General features: G+C 40.7%; 1 protein-coding gene across 1 annotated transcript in view; it reads right to left on the reverse strand.

The window, feature by feature from the left end:
• Window positions 1-15,310, reverse strand: part of suclg2 (succinate-CoA ligase GDP-forming subunit beta) — a 91,955-nt gene that overhangs the window by 29,936 nt on the left and 46,709 nt on the right. The window contains exons 7-9 of the mRNA XM_083971005.1: window positions 14,886-14,982; window positions 11,010-11,171; window positions 9,630-9,772 (exon numbers count right to left, since the gene is read on the reverse strand). Coding sequence (XP_083827131.1) covers window positions 9,630-9,772; window positions 11,010-11,171; window positions 14,886-14,982 — 402 coding nt within the window. The remainder of the gene's footprint in view (window positions 1-9,629; window positions 9,773-11,009; window positions 11,172-14,885; window positions 14,983-15,310) is intronic.

Consider the following 15,310-nt stretch of genomic DNA (forward strand, 5'->3'; position numbering starts at 1 on the left):
TCACACTGAGGGTGTTGTGGAGGTGAATAGCAAAAAGGAGCTGGTGAAGAGTAACCATTATCTCATCCCACGACCCTGCTTAGAACCCAGTGGGCTTTAACAAGACGGAGGACAGAAGGGCTATTGCATTTAATTGGAATAAAATCAGAAGGTTAATGCGAGTTGGTGAAAGCCTGTGGCCCTTTTAGAACAAAAACAAATGCAGCGCACTTGAGCAAATGTGTGTAATCTGCAGAAAGTAAAAAGCAAACAACTGGATGCATACACAGATACTGCAGACACTAAGCTGTGTAGTAACATACTGTTAGCCGTCAAGCACAATAGTAGCAGTCAGCTGCAGGCTTCTATCACTCTTTTAAAAGTGTAATCCGTTTCCAATAAGGTTGGGCGATTGTCTACTATTCTCAGGATGTTCAATACAAAAGAATAAAAGGGAGACTTTTTACATTTACTTGTAATGCACAGTGTTGCCCAGGCTGTGAAAACTTGTGTATACTGTACAGTAATGTCTTTTGTAGCTTAAAAAGGAGCTTTCCAAAGTTCGGCCAATAAACTTCTCTGACAAAAGATGCCATTGAGTTGCATTAAGGTAAATGTAGGATCCACTGTTTTTTGGAGCCTTATACACAAAAGGGACTAAATGTCAGGATATGCTACCCTCAGTAATATACAGTATGATCCACAAGTCTTTCCATATTGTATATAATTTGAGCCAATAATACCTCATTAATAAAAGAAAATACATAAAACATTGTAAATCACTGTCTATTTAACTGTGTCTGCTAACATGTATACTAATATGACATTATTGCTGCATTACCACTGTTAGTCAGAGTTAGTTATACTCCATTTACTTTATTGAGGTGCACTTTGACCACCACCAATCAAAGGGGGAAGGGAAAAAGACATTTTCAAGGTTTTGGCATGTTGCTTGTTTGTTTCCTTTTTTGTGTTCTGCTAATTAATTTACAGCAACATTCAACAGCTCTCACTGCAAAATAACCTGAGTTTCAATGCCAAGGTTTAACCTCGACAAGTAACTTCAAAAATATCACCCACATTAATAGCCCTGGAGGACAGGAAAGGGCACGGCGTTTGTGGTGTCAGTGCATGGCTCAGAGAGCACAAATGATTTCATCAACTGGGTGTTTGAGTGGCCTCACATAATCCCCCAGCATGTGAACACATAAGCGCCAAGGGAGCGTGAAATGAGGGGGGGTCTAACAGTCACACTTCTGCCTGCAATGTCTCTCAGCACTGGACAGGGCTGTTTGTGATGGTAATACTCCATCAAGTCTGCGACAGATAGAGAGATGCTGAGATGAGGAACTTGAATGGTGGCAAAGAGTTGAGCAATGACGGCAGAGGGTTGGGATGCAAGGAATATCCATTTATAATACTGAGGAGAACAGAAAAGCAGTTTGTAACAATAACACCAAGTAGCAATAGCATACCACATGTACAGTAATATGAGGAATCACCGTGGGTTAGTGATTCACGAAAACACTGAGACCATGCATGAAGTGTAAACACATCATAACCTCCACTCTCATTCCATGGTATATATAGCTAGAGATATCATAGGTTAGTGATGTTGCCAAGGCGATGGTTTCAGTTAATTTTAATTTATTCGCTTGATCTCTCTTGGTTAACGGTAGGATGTGAAATACATGCAAATGGATGCAACGACCATTATGCAGTGTGCTGCCATGGACCAGCCTTCTGTGCAGCCAGGGAAAAAAAAAAGTTAAGAGTACTGTACTGTATGTGCATGTAACCCTGAGTCATAACCAGGACTGTCATGATTCTCACTTCGACACTGTGCAATAGAAGAAGAACATCTCTCTATTTCCTCCATGATCAGGTGAAGAGGAAGAAACATCAAGCAGCTCCTACAGAGGCGCATGAGAATAAATGAAACCCTCCTTTGCCATGCCCTTCCTCTGAGTGCTCGACTTCACAAGGTCGCTCAATCACACGCAGCTCCCCTCCCTGTGGCATCCAAAGGGCCTATCTGATCACTGGCTGCCTCCCCCTGGCCCCCATGGTGTGAACCAGGTGCTGCGATGACAAAACGCTCCTGGCAGCAATAAGAGAACAGAGAGAGCAGAGCTCAATTAGCCCGAGCTCCAATCCCAGATCCTCTATTGATTTCCCACGGATGAGGAATGGCAGACAGGAGAAAGCTCAATCAGACATGCCCATGGGACCTGTCTGTACGTGCGTGCGCATGTGTGTGTATGTGTTTGTGTGAGAATCAACGGGGGATGAATTGGTGCCAGACAAGGTGCTGGGATCAGGATGAATACATTAGAAATCTATAGTCTTTATGCATACATGATGGTTAAGTAATAGAGTCGTCCGCTGGTGCTGCAGTGTAAAATGACATGAGTCTTTAAAAACATGCTGCGCTGTTCTCACCAAGATCAAATTGAAAAAAAGAGACAGACAAGGCATTAGTTCCCTGAAGGGCAAATCAATCTGACAAGTCATCAGCTCCATGGTGCATCTCTGGACAATTCCTTAACTTCCTCAAATTAACCTTCAGGAGAGAAATGAGAGGGAGAATGTATGGAATGCCACGACCCCATTTGTCCTACGTTTATGACTTGGAGCTCCATTCTTATGTGTCAAGTGTACATTTTTACCAAAATTCATGACATATGCATACATTTGTTATTTGATCCATCACAGTATATGGATGTGGTAGGAGGATGTACTGTACTACTGTATAGGAGTTTGGGTGAGTGTACATGAGTGAGCGTCAATATCACCTTTCATGTTATCAGTAACTACTAATACTTGTGTGAGTAGAGCGGGGTAAGGCAACATCTCTATGCATTACATATATTCTGCATAATGAGAACATCTGATATCATCCATGATTCTATCATGTTACAATTATAGTTCAGACACAGGAGAGGCTATAATCACACCAAAGATAAGGCTTTCTGCTATGTGAAACTCTAACTCTAATGTTACATTTCTACAAATGGTTCATTTTTTTGTGCCAAACTGACTATAAGGAGGAAAAACAGAAACAAATCTATTATGTATATTGTCATGTGTTCTTGAGATGCCTGTATAAAAAGCTTGTTTAAATTGTCTGTAGAGACCACCCTTAAACCACTTAAATCAATACTTTTACACAACCAACACATCTGCTGTCACGATAATTAATTTCTTTCATGGCCCCTATAGGCATGTTCAGACAACATATGGAAAGGAAGAGGAATGTGATGGAAAAAAAAAAGAAACACATGCTGAAAAACACATGTTTGTCAGAGCAGAATTCAGAGAAATGCCTTGCTAAGAAATAGGCAATGGATGTTTGTCTGATGGGTACATCTGATAAATGTTCAAGGACCAAAAGCTTTGGCAAAGTAGTGAGTTTGGGCTCTCCATGCCAGCCTTTAGATGTTTACTTCACTGAGGTTGCACAGCTGAGATTTTGACTTTTGCCTTATGTGTTGGAGGTTTTGAATGGGCAACCTTGACATTCACAGACAGCCACACAACATTCACACAATCCAGAGAACAACGCAGTGGGCTGAAGAGTGTCCTTGTGTTCCTACTTACAGGGGCAATTACATTTCAACAGACTCCTGGTGATGTATTTCAAGATCTAACACAGGGTGCACGGTCGGTGCAGTCTGGATTTAGCCTCGAACACATCTCTGCAGTGGTTTTTAAGCAGAGGAGGTCCCACGATACAGAAATCCTAACCCTATATCTGTCACTAACATAGGATTTTAATGCACTGTAAGCAAATCTGCAGGAAAACCATTATATGAGGTGGACCCTTTCTCATATAATGGCAAACCAATACAATGACCTACGCAGCCCATAGCTGAAAAAAGAAGAAATACATCATCCAGAGAGCCCCCCCCTCCCTCGTCAACACACACACACAGGCCTGTTACAAGCTATGCTCACTCTTACTGTGGCCTGGCCTCAATATGGCAGCCCCAGTGTGTTTGCTGGGCTAAGTACATGGCTGGCCCTCTATTCAGTCCTTGTGTAATATTCTGCACACTGGGAATGAACTCCATTACCATGGTAGCTTGTTTTGTCCCTTCCCTCTTTCTGTTGATGGCTTTGCATTGCCTGTGTTTATAACACAGCGGACTGGCATCTCCCACAGGCCCTCAGCTTCAGGCAGAGAGGTGATTTGGTTCTCTCTAAAATCACACAGCACGAGGCTCTCACATCTCAGGTGACTCTTGTGATTTAAAGTTGTCAGGGTCTCTGGAGGGCCGCATGTGTGTGCAGATTTGTGAATGACGTGGGTGCAAGTATATATTTGCACCTACTCGTGTTTTCTGCTTGGTGACTGATTGAGCTGTGCGATTTCCATCACAGCTGTGAGTCGTAATATCCTAAGGACACAGCCTTGTAAAACAGGGTACCTTTCCTCCCTTCCTCAGTAGCCTGAGGAAAGGATGATACACTTTTCATAACACATTTACTTGGCTCAACTGGTTTGGACCAGAGCTACTGGCTTTCTGTGACTCCATACATGTTGAAGCACATTAGACATGGGTTCAGACATCTCCATATGGGGATGAGAAAGACAGCGCCTGGGCTCCTGGAGGATTTAGCTAGCAGGCATGTAACTGGGGGGAGATCCTCACATTGACTTTAATAGGATTTAGCTAGATGAAAGGCTACAGGGAAGTAGAGAGAGATACAAAGAAGCAAGAAAGATGGCAAGAAGGAACAAGGAAAAGAAGAAGGAGAAGAGAAAACCACCACATGAGGAAATTCTATGATGAGAGACCAGTAGACAGACACACTGGGGAGCCACTATAATATCCGGGTATGTATCACTCCGTAGGTAGCAGTGAATAATACTGATAAAGACTCTTTCACATAAAAACAGAAGACAGTGCTGGAGAGGTAGTAATAGTGGTGTGTTCCCTGTAGAGGGGAAGATGGGACTTATGAGTGTTGCTGTGCCAAGGAGGAAAGTGGTTAAAGTGGGGGGCACAGGTGAGCTACAGCAGAGTCGTTGAGCTGGAAAGAAGCAAAACAGTGTGAAATTTTACTGGAGGGCAAAGTGGGTTGAAGCAGGGGGGGCGCACATACTAATCAGGAACACTCCAATCACATTTTTTTTGCCGACAATACTGATAATCTGTAAATGAGATCAGCTGATCCATGGCCAATACCGATTCATCTTTGGCATACTTTGCACCAGTACACTGAACACAGTGGGAGGTGGGACTTTACTAGATGGAACACCTTGCTTTTCTCAGCTGTATTAACCGCAGGTGATGAGTTTAAGGTCATTGGTGATTTTTTTAATGAAAAAGCAACCAATAATGATTGGTGGCTGATCAATCAGGATTTCCCTAATAATGGTAATCCCACAATAGAGCGAGAAAGGAGGAGAAAAGCAAACCAGTGGGGGCTGAGAAGATGATTCATGCTCAGCAGTGTGATGATTACCGTATACAACATTAACATATGCATTTGAACATATACGCCTGGGAGGATGCCTGCTTTAGGAGCAACCACTTAACAGCCTGAACAGCATGGAATAAGCCGACAGCCAAAACAAAAACATTAGGTGTTCTTTAAATTTAACTTAATGTATGAACACTCATAGGAATGATATGATGACACAATCAATGGCAGAGTTTTCACTACCATTATAAGACTTGGGTTCAGCCTAAGGTTTTTTTCAGAGCGTAAACTGAATGAGTAGACAAGAAAAACATGCTGTCATTTCTGGTCCGGTTGTCTCTGCCCTCTCGTCTGCTCTCACTGTGGGTGGGGCTCAAGCAGCTCTCCTTCAAACACACACACACACACACACACACACACACACACACACACACACACACACACACACACACACACACACACACTCACAGCTAACTGGCGTTTACCAGTTGCCTGCATGTGAGGCACGTATGGCACGGGTAAAATATAATGACAGAAAATAACATGGATTACATGCTCAGCACTGAGATTCCATTCACGTGAACAATTTGTTTTACTATTATTGTTTATGTATTATCCATTCGGGATATTTTAATATATTTTTCACATTCTAATTCCAATGTCTAAAAGTTAATTGGCCCTTGAAAGGGAGCACTTGCCTTAATACATTATTATTTTTGTCATCATATCAACAGCATGCTACTGTATATGGTTATAAAATGAACAGAAGTTCATTAAATGTGAGTGGTAGAACCATTTGTAGCAATATAATATATAGTGTAGTCTTATATAATGCATTTGCACTACAGATCAGAGATACTTTTTTGATTCGGTCAAATCAAAAGTTGAAAATCAAGTTGAATATTGATTTTTTTGCCATTGTTACTAATTGTTTGATATGGTGGGAGACCTAATGCCAAAATACAATAACAACAAAAGTGTGCTTTAGAAAAACGTAATCATTTACTCTAGCCTATAAAAATTACAAAAAACAGCCCTAAGCCCTGAGAACAAAATGGATGTTGAGTTGGACAAAACATCACTCTGCCACTTTCTTTACGACACAGGCACAAGGCAATAACGAGGTTATTTGGCTGTTGGTATTTGCTTGGCTCTGCTTGCCTACAGGTGATGTGAGGGAAACCTCAATAAATTCAGCCATTCTGTCAACGGACTGTTCTATACGTGGATATGAAGAAAGTGCAGCTATTTATTTTAGCATGGAAAATAAATATGTCTTAAAAAGCCGGGGGCCTAAATTCAAATAAAGCTGAATGGTCTAGTACACCCAGCTGAGCTACATAACATCTCACATATTTAACACACACTAGGCTGCATAACCACTTTATGATTTGCTTTTTTCTCCCAATCATTTCATTTCGACTTTTTTTCTTCTCTTACGCTGTTCCCACTTCGCATACAGTATCCTCGTTTCATCTTTTCTCTTCCCCTTTCTTTCAGAGAATAATAATGTTTAAGGTAATGAATACTGCACGGGTAGATAGTGGAGAGAGTGAGCAAACAAGAAAGAGGAGGCTTTGTCATTTCAGGCTCCGTCTCTGCTATTTAGTGCCAGCAGTACACTCACATCACTTCCACTCCTCTCAGCACAATGAGCCTGAGACATCAAAGCGAAGACTGAGAGGGAGAGAGCGAGAGACGGAGGCAGGGAGACAAAAGCGTAAAAACGACTGAGGAAGAAAGACTGCAAGAGAAGACACACACCAAAATACCTGTTTTTGTGGAAATGTGTGGCATCATTACAGCAGGATATTCCCTCCTGCACTGCCTGCCCGGCCACTGAATGCACTTCTTTCTTTTCCACATCGAATAAACCATTTTAATCGGGCCAGTCAAAAGTCACAGTTGTCTCTAATAAAAAGCACATATTCATGTTTGCAGCAGAACATTAATGGCCTTCCCTACAGCATCTATCGAGTTTGTTTGGTGCGGCACCAGTGAAAATAAGCGTCCTCGTAATATATGCTGTCAAAACTATTAGCTGAGAGGAGAAGAAATGTTTTTTTTTTTCTAAACGTAGAACGATAACAATGTGAAATGTGAGTAAATCAGCCCATGTGGGACCTAAAAGTGCGAATAAATTGTCAACAAAGGGTCTTGTATTTCAAGGCCATAAGCACTGATTGCCTTGGTGTTTAAGGCAAATAAGGAGAACAGTGCTCTCATCACAACTTATTGACACATGAAATCAATCATTTTTGCCTTGTCACATTCACCTAGCCCAGAGCATGATTTTAATTTCAATTCCTGCTCATATCTTTGACTTTGGGAGTGGTAATTTGTGGAAAAAAAAGAAACTAAATGCAAATGAGGAGTGCTCTCTCTGGCTCTTATTGTGAAATGATTAACATTCCCTCCACAGATCAGAGCAGGTTTCTCAGCTCCCCTGGTTGAAATGCTAATGGTGCTTTCAACCCAGTTTAATGTCAATCCTATTCTACTTTTTTCCCTGTTAGGGAGGAGCTCACTGTCTCTATTTCCATACACAGCAGCAGGAGGGACAGGCAGCAGGCTTACTCCCCCATCTGGATCTGGGGAATCAGCCCAAGACAGAAAGAGAAGGGAGGAACAGGAGGAGGGTGGAGGAGGATCCCTCTTGTACTAGAGTGGGAGTGTTTTTCGGGACTTTAAAACGATGAATTTGCTTCTGCAGAATTCCACCTCATTTTAAAAGGGTTCAATAATAATAGATGGAGGCCCCATTCCGGCGGAGAGTGACAAGTCTTTGTAGTTTTTTCTCTCCATTATTGATCACTTCTCTTTTTTTATCCACAATATTCAGTTTTATTTTCCCTCACAGACCATTGGGTTGAATTCACGTAAGACCAAATAGAATCTACACATGGGTGGAAATGTGGGCAAGGCAATGTATCACCTGCTGGGGTGTTAAAGGTTGGTGGGATTTTAACATTCATCTGCAAAGGTGTACAACACAGGTCTGTTCACTGCTGGGTGATAAATATGAGGTAGAAAGTGTTGCTACCATTTATACATCCTCACTGCTCACACTGTTGTGTAAAAAATGATACTACTGTGCATTAGATTTGGGTGAAACTAGGTTTTCTTGTAGTCTAATATTGATGGAATTATCTATTTTAGGAGCAGACTGTGTACCACAGTTGCCACATAAGTATTCACAACCTTTCTGTTATTTGTAGAAATTCATATTGGCTAAGCTTGGCTTACTCTAGCATGGTTAGAAAAGCAGAAATGTGATATGAAGGTGAATTCTGAGCAGCAAGATGCAACTCTATACTGTTGAGGTGTATTTACTGGTAAATCTCAACAACCAGCACTGGTAAATGATGGTGCAATTTGGGAACTCTCAGGTGCCATGTATTTAAATATACATAAAATTAGTCCAGATGATGTAGTATTTTTCCAAAGCACAATGTTCCAAGTCAAACCAGCGTTTAAAAAAAAAAAAAAAAAAAGGGAACAGAAGACGGAGTTGTTATCAAATGCTGCTCTGTATTCTGTACAACCAAGCCATGCTAGAGATGCTAACACAGAGGCAACCGGAGATCAGTGCAGGGATGAAGGAGTGACAGCAGCAGGGGAATTAGCAGTGTGATGACTGTCAACACACAATCAGCACTGTGGTGTAGTTACAGGGCTCACATTGTTTAGTTTGGAGTTATTAGCTTTCTGAACATCGAGCTGAATCACTTGTAAAACACCCCAAGCTGCCACTCACCCAGAGCAGCAAGACTTTCAGAAGCACGCTTTGATTTAAACTTGTTTATTCGTTTTGTGTTGTGCACACGAGCCTGTCTTGCGTTATAATGTGTGCGTGCAGACACACATGTCTTTAAAAGTAAAGACAGAGGAGGGATTTATAATGCCACTGCAACTGAAAATGATGGCATATAATCACACTGCCTCCCAGAGTCTGTTTCCCTTAGTGAAACATGGACATATGCCAAGGTCCCTCGTCTAATGAGCACTGTTGTCTCTGTGACAAAGTGCTAACTAGACAGACAGGCTTTTATGAATGTGATATGACAAGCTACATGACTGCAATATCAAATACAATTCAACAGGTGGTGAGCCTGCTTTTTTCTAATCTGACTTAACTTTGAATACAGGCTTTAAAATAAGCAACAGTACCATGCATTTGATTTATTACTATGGAAAAAAGGACACTTTGTCTTCCTTACCTTAGGATCAGCGGTGAGCAGCTTAAAGGCCTCATACACCTGCCTCTCTTTGACTCCCCCACCCAGGTCCAGGAAGTTAGCTGGCTTCCCTCCATGCAGATCAATGATGTCACAAGTGGCCATGGCCAAACCAGCTCCATTCACTGTGAAAATTGAAGGTGTTCAATTAATATGCAAAAAATGTATTCTGAAATATACAGATAGATATTTACAGACATATATTTAATCAAATGAGGGGTCTCCTTATGTTGAGTGAGTGTTAATGACACTATACCCTAACAATAACCTCATACACAACGTTTTACATGAATCATGTGTCTAGTATAATGAAACTAAATCTGACGATTAACTCAACAAAATTAAACAAAAGTCTCCGAGTGTAAAATGTGATGCCAACAGCTGTGAGTTAATTAGAATAAAATTACCGGCACTGAAGGAAAGATGACATTTACTGTTAAAACACCCATAAAGGAATCTAGCAGCAATACATGGACCAAAGTAGACCAAATAGCTGAAAAAAGTCACACTTAAAAAGTGAATCGGTTGGAAATCTTCTAATCAGGAACATTCAATGCGTCAAGTCGGGCAACACAGAGAAAATTTGATTATGACTCGACTCTTAACTTCAGAGAAAAGAGTGTTGATTAAAAGAGGTTCTGCTGCACTTTTTTTTTTTTTGCAGCTCGTGTCATCATTTAGCCAACTGCCAGCACAGCTACCCTGCTGAGTTGTGCAGGAGCCAAGTGCACAAAAAATGTCTTACCTCATTTGGTTTAGCCAAGCTGAACTTGTGTCCTGGCAAGCTCCCCGACCGGGGTCTCAATAAAAGGGAAATTCGCTTTAACAGCTGTCACTTTGGTGGCTTACAGAGCTCTCAAGGAAGCTGCAGGGCCTTAAAAGCTGTTGTTACTTTAAGAGAGGCTGGGAGCTGGGGATGCAGAATGGGTGTGTAGGAGAGCATGTGTGAAGGAGGGGGGGGGTAGTGCTAACAGACATCTAATGTGTTTATGAGGCTACGGGGTAAGAAGTGAGAGCACCTGTTAGTGCTGCTGTACACTGTAAAAGCTTTGATTTATGACAAGAGAGGGGGCCTTTAATGAGAATGCTAACAATCTGGCTCACTGGAGACTTTCTGGGCGGATTATAGCTAATTAGAACGCATTGGTTATGGCAGCATTCCTTCTGGAGTCCTCAAAAAGCTGCTTGTAATGTGGACTGGAGGAGAGCCCAGGCTGCCTTTACTTTGACTAAGTTTTAACTGTGTCCGAGCTTTTCACTTACGTGACTTAAGAGACGCATTAAAGTCTTATACCAGGAGGGGTTCACTTATTGATGTATGCAAGTGCTTCTGTGTGCAGGAATGAGGGTTTGTTTCCATACCAAAACATGCAATGTTTCCATCCAGTCCGATATATTTGAGGTCCCACTTGGCTGCCTCCATCTCCGTGGGGTCGCTCTCAGTCATGTCGTCCATGGCGAACACGGCCTTCTGACGGAACTCAGCGTTGTCATCAAAGTTGATCTTGGCATCAAAGCAAACCACTGGGGCAAAGACGAGAAGAATGGGAAGACGACAAAGAAAGAGTTAGGAATAGAGACGGCAAAAGAGGAGACACAAAAGTGAGACAGAAGAAGATGGCAGGCAAGGGAAAAGGGCAGAGAAGGAGGATTTCAGACATAAAAAAAACTCACTAATTATCATTTCTAAAACCTGAAATTAATGAACTGAGGGGTGTCCCCTCGGCCTACTGGTCTTAATTACTTCAGTGGATGGCTCACTAAGGCATGTGTTTTTGACACTGCCTCTAAGGGATAGACCATTATAGTAAGTGCACATTTCCTTTACACTTCAAAGAGAGAGCATTTCAAAGAGAGCACTTGTGAAGCTACCTGGAAAAATATGAAGAAAAAAATTATAAATTAGTTTAACCCTTGTGCATCATTTTAAAAATAATTACACTGAGGTCTATAAGGGACAAATCTCCACCACAAGAAAATTCTACATGAATACTTTTTTATTTTTATTAATTATTTTCCACATTCTGAATGGCAAGGGGATCTTCAAAACTCAACACCTTGCACTAACTCATACACAGAAATGTACTGCAATTGAAACTATACAATGTGTATAGTTTCAATTGCAGTACACACACATACTGTATATGGGGATTGTGATCTGCAGAAAAATGACAGTTTTGGAAACAAGATCCAGAGTGAGAGCCTGATTCACTACAATGCATGATTTGATGCTGTAATCGCACACCCATGACAAAATGTATGTAGTGTGCAATAGCACAGCCAAAATGATGACAAAAATGTCCCTAAGGATGCACACTGGTTAAGGTACTTAAGTAGACAATCTAAACTAAGTAGTTAAGTTTAAATTGAGATCAATTACAACCATCTGTACTTAGATACACAATTATTTATTCGTCTATATCCCAAGTTTTGACCAGAAAGCAGCCCCTGCCTGTACCATTAAAGATAAAAAAAATAGTGAAGAAAAGGTAACAAAATATGGAAGCATGGGGACTGACTTTAGAACTGACATAGGAAGAATCAAAAAGAAAAGACATGTACAGACATACAGTGCATGCAGCAGGCACACTCTCCTGGGGATTGGGAGTAGACATACCGTTTCCTCCTGGTACACTAGCTCTCCCACTATACAATTCCTTGTTTTTGTTTTGACACAACTATTATTGTAGTCCATCTACAAAATGAATTCAGCTATTATCAAATGAGACAAAAAATACAAATTTTCCACCCTAGAGAAATTTCCTTTCCAATACGCGACTGTTGAATGCCTGCTGGATAATAGCGGCACTCCCTTGTGGCATGTGAACAAATCGAACCAAAGACTTGAGTTGATTTTTATGTGAGGCTTGTCGACAAAGCCTGCCTCAGTCACAGCCACTGCCTCTCTCTGCTGGTAGAAAAGGAAACTTGAACCTCTTAGTATAAATCCACCGTTTGAAAGGAGTTATTTTCATCATTAATATTCATAAGAAGTCGTGAAACAAACTCCTTTTGTCAATCTTTGATGAGGCATACTTTGAACAAGAATCTGTTTTTTTGAGGAGACTAAATAACATCAAAGACGTGATGCATCTTCAACGTCTTGTAATACCTCTTGATAGGACACATCACAGTCAATCTGTGTTCGGTCCCACAGACAAGACAATCAGTCTTATTTTTGTGGGAGAAAAATAAAGTTCAGAGCAAGTTCAGCATAAGCTGAATCACAACTGCTACAATGTGCTTTGCTTTGTGACCAATTGTTTCTCACTTGACTGTGAGGAGCACTTGAAACGTTAACCTGCTATAACCTTCAATTCTGTCGTGTTGTCAAGTGGCAACACAAGGTCTTAAATCTAGCCACACTCTGATTTTATTCAGGAATTCAAGCATTTCCATCCACCTGTGAACACTTAAGACAAGGAGAGAGGAAATCATATGCAAAGATTATACACTGTGAACTGAGGCAGGCTCTTAGCCCATTATTTGAACCTAGACACATAACTATGGTAATTAGTGATCCAAAACTCTACGCAAACCATGAGGCACAAAAGATGAGAGGTATCAGCTACAGATCTTGGAGATCATTAGTATCCTTTCCGTGAGGGATGTGTGCAGATATCTAGCAACTTCATAATTTTTAAAAAGACCTTTCCAAGGCCCAAACATAATAAAAATCTAATAACATGTTTTGAACTAATCATATGAGAAGGTTTCAGTTGACAGCTGACAAGTGGCAATTCTGGGATTGTTTTTAAGGCAGTATAACACATATAATGTTGCTAATTAAAAATGTCTAAGTGCAATTTCATAGCTCCATTCACCTTACATTAGTACCAGATTTTTACAGCATAATGCTGATGAGATGAATTCTGTCTCAGTTTCACTGTAACAATCCATATTTGTACAATATATTATTTATTTCTCTAGACAATTATTCTATCCTGGAGCTAATTACTTGAAGTAAATTTCAATTTAATGTCACACTGAATACGTCACAAGCTGTGCAACAATAAAGAACTGAGAATGATAATTATAAAGCTTTTAATTTGTTATAATCCACCCTTTCATCCGTTAAAATAAATTAAATAGGCGTATTCCAAATTAGGGTATGTACAGTATAAAAAGTAAATGTTCTTCAGCACATCATTAAACATTAGGAATAAAGTAGATGTACAAGAAGACAGATGTAGACGTATATGTATCTAGGTACAGGGCAGAGACAGGCAAGTGAAATGTGTGACTATTTGATGCTTATTTTTGAATGAGGCTTTACAGGCCAAACATTTTAGTTTTTCTTTTTTGCATTCTCAAAATAAACTAAAAACATGGTGCTGAAGAGTTCAATTCTATATGCAAAACAAAAATATGTCTTAAACAGTGTACACAGCCCCACCAAGGTGAAGTATTGACAAAAATGTTGAAAAATGTTCAACAAGCTTAAGGAAAGTGATTAAATATTCCTCTTAATGGTTCTGCACCAAACTTGAATTCTCCCTGGCCCATGCCCCATCTCTCATCCCTTCACCAAGTTTGCAAACACACTTTAGTGCTTTTTGCACTGGTGGAGGTAACTATCCAAATACACTTGATAAAATGTTTACACTAAAAACAAAACCTCAGTGCAAATGTAATATTATTTTCAAGGCTTGATATACAGCATGTAAAACTGAACTGAAGTAATCATTAGGACCTGCCAACATGCAAGATGTTTTCCTACATATACTACGGAATATCCTTGAGCAGTTACTCATGAGGGATGTGCCTGTAGGTGCTGCGGTTATTTGTAGTTCCTCATTACTAGATGATGATAGACTGTACGCCTTTAGTTAATCATCAATAACTAGGAAACATCAAAAAAACACCAACATGCTATTAATATGGAAAGCCTTGCTCCCTGAAGCCACTTGGATTTTGATCCAGACAAAGCCATCCAGACAGGAAGCTGACGTCAATGTGTTGCAATTACACTTCACATTCTTAAATGCATTCAGACCTGAGGAGATAGTGTCTCTGTATCTCACAGTCAGTCATTAGTGGGTGGCTGCGTATTCATGCTGAAATGTTGAATTCTCAATTTAAAGTGTTCAAATATTACTGAGCTTTAATGTGGTGTAAGGACGGTTACTGACAGGAAGCACAGACATGCATAATGCACACAAGACAGAGGCTAAGTCAACACACACACACAGACACATGCGCACACACAGAACAGGCACTTTCTATGATACAAGGTACCTTGTCCTTCGGGAGTCTCGCCGAGAGGATTGACTTCGACTTGAGTGGCGTCGACTTTCAGGAACAGATCATAGAGCCTCTTAATCTGATCTGCTGCCTGCGTGGTCCACAGAGAACAGTAATTACCTGATGGTTCGGCTCTGAGCAGCCGGCCCCGCCAAGGCCACTCAGCCTCCCACACAGGGTACATAAAACATGGCAAATCACCTTCAACATCGCACTGTCTGGGTTTGTTTTTTCATGAATGTGTACATCTCTGAGATGAAAAATGTATTCGTTTTTTTTTTCATTAAGGTGTCAATATAGGCAAATAAAACATGGATTAAGACACAGGTAGCACAGGTTGACCTAATATGGCTATCACACACTTTGGGTAGATTTCATATGCATACTAAGGCTTAAGATAAGTAATACCTGTTTTTCAC

Source organism: Trachurus trachurus (assembly GCF_905171665.1).
Source record: "Trachurus trachurus genome assembly, chromosome: 5".
NCBI classification, from domain to species: Eukaryota; Metazoa; Chordata; class Actinopteri; order Carangiformes; family Carangidae; genus Trachurus; species Trachurus trachurus.